A 12,720-nucleotide genomic window follows, 5' to 3' on the forward strand; every position below is an offset into this window, starting at 1 on the left:
TATACAATCTACTGTTTATATGAAATTTCACTGAATGTGAACTCAAGCAGGCTGTATCTGTTGCTATAACCCTGACACCTAGAATGGCTCCTGGCACACAGAAGTAACTTGATGAAGTCATCCAATGAAAGGAAGGGGCACTGGGTGCTCCAGAGCATGAAAGGTGAAAATCTGTTAGATAAATGAAAATGCCATGCCTTTTAATACAGCTTAGATTTTAAAAAATAATTTATAAATTCTCTTTATAAAATCGCAAGTTGCTCTCTCCTATCCCTGCCCCCTCTCCCCTACCAAATAGGCCAAGGGATTCACGAAAAGAAACATTAAGATATCAGAATATAAAATGTAACCAACCTGTCAAAAGACCGTGCAAAAGATGAAGACTTATTTATATGGAGGTCCCTCGTTAGATGCCAAAGAACTGCAAATTTTGCATGTGCTTCCATCCTTATTTTCTGAGGATGAATATGAGAGATTATTTTATTACTCTTTGAAGGTATTAAGTGATTTTAGTATGAACAAAGTAGTTATTTAAGACAGAGTATTATGTTGTATTATGTTCAATGTTCACAGAACTCCAACACCCGATGAAATAAGCTGTGTTTTTTATGGAAGTAGAAAAGTGGAAAATACTTAAATATATAAAGAAATATTAAAACTAAAGGATCATCTCATGCTGCCACATAAGTTATTATTTAGTTTAGGTAATCAGTTTACTAGATTATTTTATAACAGGGGATGGAAAAACCTAATAATGTGCATGTTATGATATTCTGAGTATAGGAAGCACTTTCCCCCTCATTTTAATATATAAGTACACAGTAGTCAAAACCAATTTTATGGCACTATATAATTTGGTTTTGCTCCCAGAAATTACACGTTAATCCCAAATGATTTTATCAACACCTACAAAGCTGGTTTATTAGATTAAAAATATTAAGGACCTAAAAAAATTATTTCTACAAGAAAAATATTATATCACTTTTGGGATTATTTGGAAAAGATTAACTGTTAAGATAACAATGGATAGAATAATGGAAAAATAAATTATTTAGAAAGACCAGTATTTGGTATTAGATAATGAAAATGTGTTAATGGAAAATCACATAGAAATTGTTCTTGGATTGAAAGAATCAATATTGTGAAAATGACTATACTACCCAAAGCAATCTACAGATTCAATGTAATCCTTACCAAATTACCAATGGAATTTTTTACGGAACTAGAACAAAAAATCTTAAAATTTGCATGGAGACACAAAAGACCCCAAATAGCCAAAGCAATCTTGAGGGGAAAAAAATGGAGCTGGAGGAATCAGACTCCCTGACTTCAGACTATACTACAAAGCTACATTCATCAAGACAATATGATACTGGCACAAAAACAGAAACATAGATCAATGGAACAAGATAGAAAGCCCAGAAGTCAACCCACGCACCTATGGTCAACTAATCTATGAGAAAGGAGGCAAGGATATACAATGGAGAAAAGACAGCCTCTTCAATAAGTGGTGCTGGGAAAACTGGACAGGTACATGTAAAAGAATGAAATTAGAACACTCCGTAACACTATACACAAAAATAAACTCAAAATGGATGAAAGACCTAAATGTAAGACCAGGCATTTTAAAACTCTTAGAGGAAAACACAGGAAGAACCCTCTATGACATAATTCACAGCAAGATCTTTTTTGACCCACCTCCTAGAGTAATGGAAATAATAAAAAAAATAAACAAATGGGACCTAATGAAACTTAAAAGCTTTTGCACAGCAAAGGAAACTATAAACAAGATGAAAAGACAACCCTCAGAATGGGAAAAAATATTTTCAAATGAACTAACAGACAAAGGATTAATCTCCAAAATATATAAACAACTCATGCAGCTCAATATCAAAAAAACAAACAACCCAATCCAAAAATGGACAGAAGACCTAAATGGACATCTCTCCAAAGAAGACATACAGATGGCCAAGAAGCACATGAAAAGCTGCTCAACATCACTAATCATTAGAGAAATGCAAATCAAAACTACAATGAGGTATCACCTCACACCAGTTAGAATGGGCATCATCAGAAAATCTACAAGCAACAAATGCTGGAGAGGGTGTGGAGAAAAGGGAACCCTCTTGCACTGTTGGTGGGAATGTAAACTCATACAGCCACTATGGAGAACAGTATGGAGGTTCCTTAAAAAACTAAAAATAGAATTACCATATGACCCAGCAATCCCACTACTGGACATATACCCTGAGAAAATCGTAATTCAAAAAGACACATGCACCCCAGTGTTCACTGCAGCACTATTTACAATAGCCAGGTCATGGAAGCAACCTAAATGCCCATCGACAGACGAATGGATAAAGATGATGTGGTACATATATACAATGGAATATCACTCAGCCATGAAAAGGAATGAAATTGGGTCATTTGTGGAGATGTGGATGGACCTAGAGACTGTTATACAGAGTGAAGTCAGTTAGAAAGAGAAAAACAAATATCGTATATTAACACATATATGTGGAATCTAGAAAAATGGTATAGATGAACCGGTTTGCAGGGCAGAAAGAGAGACACAGATGTAGAGAACAAACGTATGGACACCAAGGGGGAAAGTGGCGGGTGGTGGTGGTGGTGGTGGTGGGATGAATTGGGAGATTGGGATTGACATGTATACACTGATGTGTATAAAATGGATAACTCATAAGAACCTGCTGTATAAAAAAAAATAAATAAAATTTAAAAAACAGAGAAAAAGAAATTGTAATATTCCAAAAATTTTATAGTCTTCCTCCAGCATTTGTGGAATCCTTCCAGTAAAAGACCCCTGAAATCGGGATTTCGACTGTCTAAACTGTTTGTGATGGGTTAGAGGAGCACCTGCTTTTTCTGTGGGCCTAATAAATGTTTTTCCAGTGAAGCCTGTGTTTGTACATCAACCAACAGAAACATGTAAATAAAAGTAATAACAGATAGTTTTTTCCATGGATATATAATATCTTTATTCAGAGCTTAGTATTTCTTTAAAATGAAATGTTATACAAGTAAACAGGTGTATAATCTGTCCTAGATTTATACTTAATGTAAAGCAAATTACTGCACTGAAATACAAGGCTCTATTTAAAATTTTCTGAACAATTCTGAAAGAATGTGTTGAAGTAAAATTAGAATTTTAACAGTTTTCTTGGCATAAGCTTTTCAGTCCTCTCATTTACTCCTTCATTTGCCAGGTCCCCCTGCCAAATGCTGCATTTACTCTACACAGTGTCTTTTTGAACATAACCCATTCAATCTCACTAGCATTGAGAACTTTTCAAAATGAGGGCAATCCACTTCTAAAAGCTGTTCAATAAAATCTTCTTAAAATTAATGTTAGAGAGCAGATACAGGAAGACCACAAACTTCATTAAGTTACCCTGAACAGGTCAATCAGAATGATCGTTCTAGTTTCTTCTCAGGCCCAGTCATGACTCAGCCATCTTTACTCTAACTGACGTATGTATCACACTTCATATACATTAGGATACAAAATCCTTATTTTGGATGTTTATTATAAGGCAAATAATATAATCTCACATACTAACACTCTATAGCTTATAAATGTCATTTCACATATATTAGTTAATGTATCCACCAGTTTCATAACTGAGGCCACCGAATACATCTTTAAACAATCCAAGAACTTGGACCACCAACAACTTTAATCATCACTCCCCACAGGTGGTATCCTGAACCAAGAAATAAACCCAGCATTTGATTTTGGGTTCCTTGATTTTTCATATTACTGACGCTTATGTAAAGAACTTTCCTCTAAAAAGAATAGAACACATGTATTTTAAAGATTTGATGATCACTGAATGAATTCATATTATCTCTTATTCAGATACTAGATGAAATAATTTTCCTAGAGTTTCCTTAATTTACCTTTTAGTATAATACGAGCAGGAGGTAGGGTGGGCACAGGATAAGAAGAGAAGAATTTACCTTATCTTTATGGGTCAACTGCTGACTTATAACATCCTCACAGATGCTAGAAGAAGGAACCAAGTTATGTAATTGATAAAACAGTTCCACACTCTTCTGGTGGTGCTGAGGTGTCCCATCTCCCATCTGGTTCCACAATGTTAAAGCTACGTGCTATAAAAAAAAGATGTAAAAGTCACAGTTACAAAATTGCAAATGGAAACTTATTTAACAGACATTTCCTATTAGGTACAAACAAGCCTCTGACTGCCAGACCTAGAAGGTCTTAATACTCATTATGCCACTGGAATGAGATTTAAAAGTGTAGCTTTCCATCTGTTCACTTTCTGGTCCAGGCTTTTAGAACCTCTTATGATAGTCCTTTAATTATATTTACCTTAAACAGCAGATATGTAATCACTTTTTACAGGGTCCAGATGAGACCCCATTTCACTATTTTAGAGACGTTTAGTAAAGTGATGCTAGAATATGTTATCTTTAAGAGGATATAAATCCCACATTGAAGGCACTGTAACGTTTACAGTTATATGCTGCAAAGTGATATATAATTCATAGTCCAAATATGCAAACTACTTAAAACGTACAAAATAGTTTGTACGTATTTCAGTGCTACATGTGTTAACACAGCACTTGATGATCCATGACAGCATTAATAAAAATGCAAGTCATCAGGGTTCACCACAACATTGTAGAACCCAACTCTAACCTAGCAGGAGGAACTATCTGGAGGGGCACAATAACTTGAAATTACATTAAAATTAAAAAAAAATTTTATATATAAATAGTCTACCTGCTTAAGTCAAATATACTTGATGTTCTTTCTATGTAGAGGATATCATATGTACTGTTGTGACAGAGATCAAAGACTGCATTTTTTTTGAACGACATCATACATCACAAATGATCATCAGACAATTCAGAGTCAGAAAACTTTTTCTGGGTGTTTTGGAGAGCTGAGGTTGCACTCTACGAGAAGCAAAAGTGTCACAACCACTTTATCTGGAAATACATTTTACTGTATAAATGAACTTTTCTCTCTACCCTAATACTCCCCTCATCCTTATCTTTTTTCTCCTCACAAAACTGGGGAGAAGACCGGTCAAGCAGCACTGATCAAGTGTGGTGTCTTTTCCTATATGGTATGATATTAAGAGGTGTTTAATTAAGCCTGATTATCTTCTTTAAAATCTCTGCTATGCAAATTAGCTCAAGTATCATCTTAGTCATGAATGTATTCCTTAGAGCTCACCTTGAAAAATTCAGTCTTCTCAGCTATATATCTCAGATTGCCCGGAGTGAGGGGAGGTCTAATAACCACAGCTACTCTTCCCTGGTTTGGACTTAAGGGTTGTGCAGGCTCCACACTGTTGATGTTTTCCCCAGTGACCATGGCCACCGACTGAGTCAATCCTACCAGATCCATCACTAGTGAAATCGCAGCGCTCTGCACACTGCAATCACTTGCTTGGAGGCAAGCGGTCATCAGCGTCTGGAGCCACAGTGGAGGCTGCACGTGCTCCCAGTCTGAAACGAAAGCCGGAAGCCAACACGGTCCATCACACTGAACCTTTCACGCACACTCTATCTTCCAAGTTAATTTCAAAACACAAAGCACTTCTACCAAATAACTTTAGGCCTTGCTCGGTGAACAAAACCATGGTTTCTCACTTAGACTAGAGCTTCAAGAAAATAAAGCAGCAACAGGAATTTCATAAGAATTTTTTAATATGTATTTTTCTTATGCAAGTCATACAACCTATTTTCTGTCCTAAAAAAAGTTTAGTAATCAATTAACATTATGTAGTACTCACTGTACTATGTGTGTGTACTATGTATGTGTGTGTGTATATGTCTGTGTGTGTGTGTGTATATATATATATATATATATATATATATATATAAATAAAAATTTAAATGAAGGTAATCACATATGATGCTAGTCATAATAAAAGAAATCAGGAAATTTTCCAACATATCAATCTCCCCATAATGACAGTATTTCATTGAAAAAACATCTACAAATTAAAATAAAAGTTTTAAAAATTAAGAGGCTAAAAGAAATCCCAGTTTTAATATCTGAGCGTTCCTTAAAATAAAGGGGGAGGGGAAAGCATGCCATAAAAAATATTTTTAAATAAATAAAACAGAGATGACCTTACCAGTCTCTGATTTTTCAGAACATAACTCTGAAGTATGGTTCCCTTCAGCAATGTAAACTGGGAAGCTTGAGCACTCCAGGAAGAGCTGACAGGCAGCAAGGAAGGCAGAAAGGTATTCTTTTGAAGTTTTCTGTTTACTTATGTTTCTCTCTTTTACACCACTATGGGAATCCCTGTCCCAGTCTGAAGTCTCTCCTAGCTCTCGACTAAGATCCCCTTGATGCTCTGTAGCCAAAGCCTGAGAGAAAGAGTTACTCTGAATGATGTAGAGGTTGATAAGTCTGGTGAGAAACTGTTGGACATACTCCAAGCAGCACTGCATTGCAGTTTTTTGCGTTGTCTTCCCACTTTGGGGTGTTGTCCCCTGAGTGACTAGGGAAGGGGGCTGGATGATAGTTTCTTCAGATCCCACAGTGGAGGCCGTTTCTGTTTCAGATGATGTGCTGCCAATTGGGATGGCAACTGCCTCCGGTCCCTCACTCAGTTCTCTGTCGATGTCATCAGTTCGGTCTGCTTGATATTGTATGAACTCAGTGAATCCACTCTCTGAGGAGCGACTACTTGGTGGATTTTCTCCATCTTCAAACACTTCAGTAGGATTTTCAAGAGAAACTGATAATACCTGGTAGAGTGTAAAAAGAGCAGAAGGCTGAGTAACTAAATGTATTATATTAGAAATTAAAATTAAAAAGTCACATTTTGAAGGAAGTCAGCTTTAGATTTGACTTATTCACAACCTAATTCACATTTCACAACTTAATCTATACATATATGTGTCTGTATATATATATATATATATGGTTTTGTTTTGTTTTGTTTTGTTTTTTGCGGTATGCGGGCCTCTCACTGTTGTGGCCTCTCCTGTTGCGGAGCACAGGCTCCGGACGCACAGGCTCAGCGACCATGGCTCACGGGCCCAGCTGCTCCGCGGCATGTGGGATCTTCCCGGACCAGGGCATGAGCCCGCATCCCCTGCATCAGCAGGTGGACTCTCAACCACCAGGGAAGCCCTAATCTATATATTTGGTTGAATCTTAAAAAAAGAGTTTCTACAATTGATTCACATATCTATGCTAATAGGAAATACTGATACGGTTCTAATTAATACATTAATATAAAGCTATTCAATAAATATTTATTATTTGCTATATGCATAACTTAAGCTTAGGTTCTTGAGGACAAAATACGTATATGTAAAACTCTCTAGGATCTACATCCTTGTTTTCAAACTGCTAATAATTTATTCAATCTACTTCATGAAATCACTTTCCTAATGTCTAAACAATGCATGGAATGCGACATGTAAGATTAAAAAAATGACATTTTAAAAACTAGAAATAGGGTGACCTTCAAAATGGCAGAGAAGACATGGAGATCACCTTCCTCCCCACAAATGCATCAGAAATACATCTACATGTGGAACAACTCCTACAGAACACCTACTGAATGCTGGCAGGAGACCTCAGACCTCCCAAAAGGCAAGAAACCCCCCACGTACCTGGGTAGGGCAAAAGAAAGAATAAACAGAGACAAAAGAATAGGAACGGGACCTGCACCTCTGGGAGGGAGCTGTGAAGGAGGAAAGGTTTCCACACACTAGGAAGCCCCTTCGCGGGTGGAGACTGCGGGTGGCGGAGGGGGAAGCTTCAGGGCCGCGGAGGAGAGCGCAGCCACAGGGGTGCGGGGGGCAAAGCGGAGAGATTCCCGCACAGAGGATCGGTGCCGATCGGCACTCACCAGCCTGAGAGGCTTGTCTGCTCACCCACCGGGGCGGGCAGGGGCTGGAAGCTGAGGCTCGGGCTTCGGAGGTCGGATCCCAGGGAGAGGACTGGGGTTGGCTGCTTGAACACAGCCTGAAGGGGGTTAGTGCACCGTGGCTAGACAGGAGGGACTCCGGGAAAAAGTCTGGACCTGCCCAAGAGGCAAGAAACCATTGTTTTGGGGTGCGCGAGGAGAGGGGATTCAGACCACCGTCTAAATGAGCTCCAGAGAAGGGCGGCACGAGCCGCGGCTATCAGCGTGGACCCCGAGACGGGCATGAGACGCTAAGGCTGCTGCTGCCGCCACCAAGAAGCCTGTGTGTGAGCACAGGTCACTATCCACACCTCCCCTCCCAGGAGCCTGTGCAGCCCGCCACTGCCAGGGTCCCGTGATCCAGGGACAACTTCCCCGGGAGAACGCACAGCGTGCCTCAGGCTGGTGCAATGTCGTGCTGGCCTCTGCCGCCGCAGGCCCACCCCACAGCCGTGCCCCTCCCTCCCCCCAGCCTGAGTGAGCCAGAGCCCCCAAATCAGCAGCTCCTTTAACCCCGTCCTGTCTGAGCGAAGAACAAACGCCCTCCGGCGACCTACATGCAGAGGCGGGGCCAAATCCAAAGCTGAGCCCCTGGGAGCTGTGCGAACAAAGAAGAGAAAGGGAAATCTCTCCATGCAGCCTCAGGAGCAGCGGATTAAATCTCCACAATCAACTTGATGTACCTGCATCTCTGGAATACCTGAATAGACAATGAATCATCCCAAACTGAGGAGGTGGACTTTGGGAGCAACTGTAGACTTGGGGTTTGCTTTCTGCATCTAATTTGTTTCCAGTTTTATGTTTATTTTATTTTAGTGTTTAGAGTTTATTATCATTGGTAGATTTGTTTATTGATTTGGTTGCTCTCTTCCTTTTTTTAATATATATATAGATATTTTCTCTTTTTGTTAGTGTGTATGTGTATGCTTCTTTATGTGATTTTGTCTGTACAGATTTGCCTTTACCATTTGTCCTAGGGTTCTGTCTGTCTGTATTTTTTTTCTTTGTTTTTTTAGTAGAGTTCTTAGTACTTGTTATCATTGGTAGATTTGTTTTTTGGTTTGGTTGCTCCCTTCTCTTTTCCTTTTTTTTTATTACTTTTTAATATTTTTACTTTTTTTATTTTAAAAACTTTATTTTATTCTTTCTTTCTTTCTTTCTTTTCTTTCTCCCTTTGCTTCTGAGCCGAGTGGCTGACAGGGTCTTAGTGCTCCAGCTGAGGGTCAGGTCTGAGCCTCTGAGGTGGGAGAGCTGAGTTCAGGATGCTGGTCCACCAGAGACCTCCCAGTCCCACATAATATTAAACAGCGAAAGCTCTCCCAGAGATTTCCATCTCAGTGCTACGACCCAGCTCCACAAAATGACTAGCAAGTTCCAGTGCTGGACACCCTATGCCAAACAACTAGCAAGACAGGAAACCAACCCCACCCATTAGCAGAGAAGCTGCCTAAAATCATAATAAGTCCACAGACACCCCAAAACACACCACCGGACATGGTCCTGCCCATCAGAAAGACAAGACCCAGCCTCATCCACCAGAACACAGGCACCAGTCCCCTCCGCCAGGAAGCCTACGCAACCCACAGAAACAACCCTACCCATTGCGGGTAGATACCAAAAAAAAACGGGAACTACGAACCTGCAGCCTGTGAAAAGGAGACCCCAAACACAGTAAGTGAAGCAAAATAAGAAGACAGAGAAATACACAGCTGATGAAGGAGCCAGGTAAAAACCCACCAGACTGAACAAATGAAGAGGAAATAGGCAGTCTACCTGAAAACGAATTCAGAGTAATGATAGTAAAGATGATCCTAAATCTTGGAAATAGAATGGAGAAAATACAAGAAGTGTTGAACAAGGACCTAGAAGAACTAAAGAGCAAACAATGATGAATAACACAATAAACGAAATTAAAAATTCTCTACAAGGAATCAATAGCAGAATAACTGAAGCATAAGAACGGATAAGTGACCTGGCAGATACAATAGTGGAAATAACTACCGCAGAGCAGAATAAAGAAAAAAGAATGGAAAGAATTGAGGACAGTCTCAGAGACCCCTGGCACAACATTAAACACACCAACATTCGAATTATAGGGGTCCCTAAAGAAGAGAAAAAGAAAGGGACTGAGAAAATATTTGAAGAGATTATAGGTGAAAACTTCCCTAATATGGGAAAGGAAATAGTCAACCAAATCCAGGAAGTGCAGAGAGTCCCATACAGGATAAATCCAAGGAGAAACACGCCAAGACACATATTAATCAAACTATCAAAAATTAAATACAAAGAAAAAATATTAAAAGCAGCAAGGGAAAAGCAACAAATAACACAGAAGGGAATCCCCATAAGGTTAACAGCTGATCTTTCAGCAGAAACTCTGCAAGCCAGAAGGAAGTGGCAGGACATACTTAAAGTGATGAAAGGGGAAAACCTACAACCAAGATTACTCTACCCAGCAAGGATCTCATTCAGATTCGATGGAGAAATTAAAACCTTTACAGACAAGCAAAAGCAAAGAGAATTCAGCACCACCAAACCAGCTTTACAACAAATGCTAAAGGAACTTCTCTAGGCAGGAAACCAAAGAATAGGAAAAGACCTACAATAACAAACCCAAAAAATTAAGAAAATGGGAATAGGAGCATACATATCGATAATTACCTTAAATGTAAATGGATAAAATGCTCCAACTAAAAGACACAGACTGACTGAATGGATACAAAAACAAGATCTGTATATATGCTGTCTACAAGAGACCCACTTAAGACCTAGGGACACATACAGACTGAAAGTTGAGGGGATGGAAAAAGATATTCCATGCAAATGGAAATCAAAAGAAAGCTGGAGTAGCAATTCTCATATCAGACAAAATAGACTTTAAAATAAAGAGTATTACAAGAGACAAAGAAGGACACTACATAATGATCAAGGGATCGATCCAAGAAGAAGATATAACAATTGTAAATATTTATGCACCCAACATAGGAGCACCTCAATACATAAGGCAAATGCTAACAGCCATAAAAGGGGAAATCGACAGTAACACATTCATAGTAGGGGACTTTAACACCCCACTTTCACCCATGGACAGATCATCCAAAATGAAAATAAATAAGGAAACACAAGCTTTAAATGATGCATTAAACAAGATGGACTTAATTGATATTTATAGGACATTCCATTCAAAAACAACAGAATACAATTTCTTCTCAAGTGCTCATGGAACATTCTCCAGGATAGATCATATCCTGGGTCACAAATCAAGCTTTGGTAAATTTAAGAAAGTTGAAATCGTATCAAGTATCTTTTCTGACCACAACGATATGAGACTACATATCAATTACAGAAAAAATCTGTAAGAAATACAAACACATGGAGGCTAAACAATATGCTACTAAATAACCAAGAGATCAGTGAAGAAATCAAAGAGGAAATCAAAAATACCTAGAAACAAATAACAATGAAAACACTATGACCCAAAACCTATGGGATGCAGCAAAAGCAGTTCTAAGAGGGAAGTTTATAGCAATACAATCCTACCTTAAGAAACAAGAAACATCTCAAATAAATAACCTAAACTTACACCTAAAGCAATTAGAGAAAAAAGAACAAAAAACCCCCAAAGTTAGCAGAAAGAAAGAAATCATAAAGATCATATCAGAAATAAATGAAAAAGAAATGAAGGAAACAATAGCAAAGATCAATAAAACTGTAAGTTGGTTCTTTGAGAAGATAAACAAAATTGATAAACCATTAGCCAGATGCATCAAGAAAAAAAAGGAGAAGACTCAAATCAACAGAATTAGAAATGAAAAAGGAGAAGTAACAACTGACACTGCAGAAATACAAAGGAACATGAGAGAAGGCTACAAGCAACTATATGCCAATAAAATGGACAACTGGAAGATATGGACAAATTCTTAGAAAAGCACAACCTTCCGAGACTGAACCAGGAAGAAATAAAAAATATAAACAGACCAATCACAAGCACTGAAATTGAGACAGTGATTAAAAATCTTCCAGCAGGGCTTCCCTGGTGGCGCAGTGGTTGAGAGTCCACCTGCCGATGCAGGGGACATGGGTTCGTGCCCCGTTCTGGGAAGATCCCACATGCCGCAGAGCGGCTGGGCCCGTGAGCCATGGCCGCTGAGCCTGCGCGTCCGGAGCCTGTGCTCCGCAATGGGAGAGGCCGGAACAGTGAGAGGCCTGTGTACCGCAAAAAAAAAAAAAAAATCTTCCAGCAAACAAAAGCCCAGGACCAGATGACTTCACAGGCGCATTCTATCAAACATTTACAGAAGAGCTAACACCTATCCTTCTCAAACTCTTCCAAAATATAGCAGCGAACGGAACACTCCCAAACTCATTCTACGGGGCCACCATCACCCTGATAGCAAGACCAGACAAAGATGTCACAAAGAAAGAAAACTACAGACCAATATCACTGATGAACATAGATGTAAAAATCCACAACAAAATACTAGCAAACAGAATCCAACAACACATTAAAAGGATCATACACCATGATCAAGTGGGGTTTGTCCCAGGAATGCAAGGATTCTTCAATATACGCAAATCAATCAACGTGATACACCATATTAACAAAATGAAGGATAAAAACCATATGATAATCTCAACAGATGCAGAAAAAGCTTTTGACAAAATGCAACACCCATTTATGATAAAAAACCTCCAGAAAACAGGCATAGAGGGAACTTACCTCAACATAATAAAGGCCATATATGACAAACCCACAGCCAACACTGTTCTCAATGGTGAAAAACTG

General features: G+C 38.9%; 1 protein-coding gene across 3 annotated transcripts in view; it reads right to left on the reverse strand.

The window, feature by feature from the left end:
- DOP1A (DOP1 leucine zipper like protein A) overlaps positions 1–12,720 on the reverse strand; it is a 110,368-nt gene that overhangs the window by 34,348 nt on the left and 63,300 nt on the right. For all 3 annotated transcript variants that reach the window (XM_060030284.2, XM_060030281.2, XM_060030280.1), the window contains exons 14-17: positions 6,141–6,762; positions 5,231–5,505; positions 3,982–4,134; positions 355–455 (exon numbers count right to left, since the gene is read on the reverse strand). In XM_060030284.2, coding sequence (XP_059886267.1) covers positions 355–455; positions 3,982–4,134; positions 5,231–5,505; positions 6,141–6,762 — 1,151 coding nt within the window. The remainder of the gene's footprint in view (positions 1–354; positions 456–3,981; positions 4,135–5,230; positions 5,506–6,140; positions 6,763–12,720) is intronic.

The sequence above is a fragment of the Delphinus delphis genome, chromosome 14 (genome assembly GCF_949987515.2).
Source record: "Delphinus delphis chromosome 14, mDelDel1.2, whole genome shotgun sequence".
Classification (NCBI taxonomy): Eukaryota; Metazoa; Chordata; class Mammalia; order Artiodactyla; family Delphinidae; genus Delphinus; species Delphinus delphis.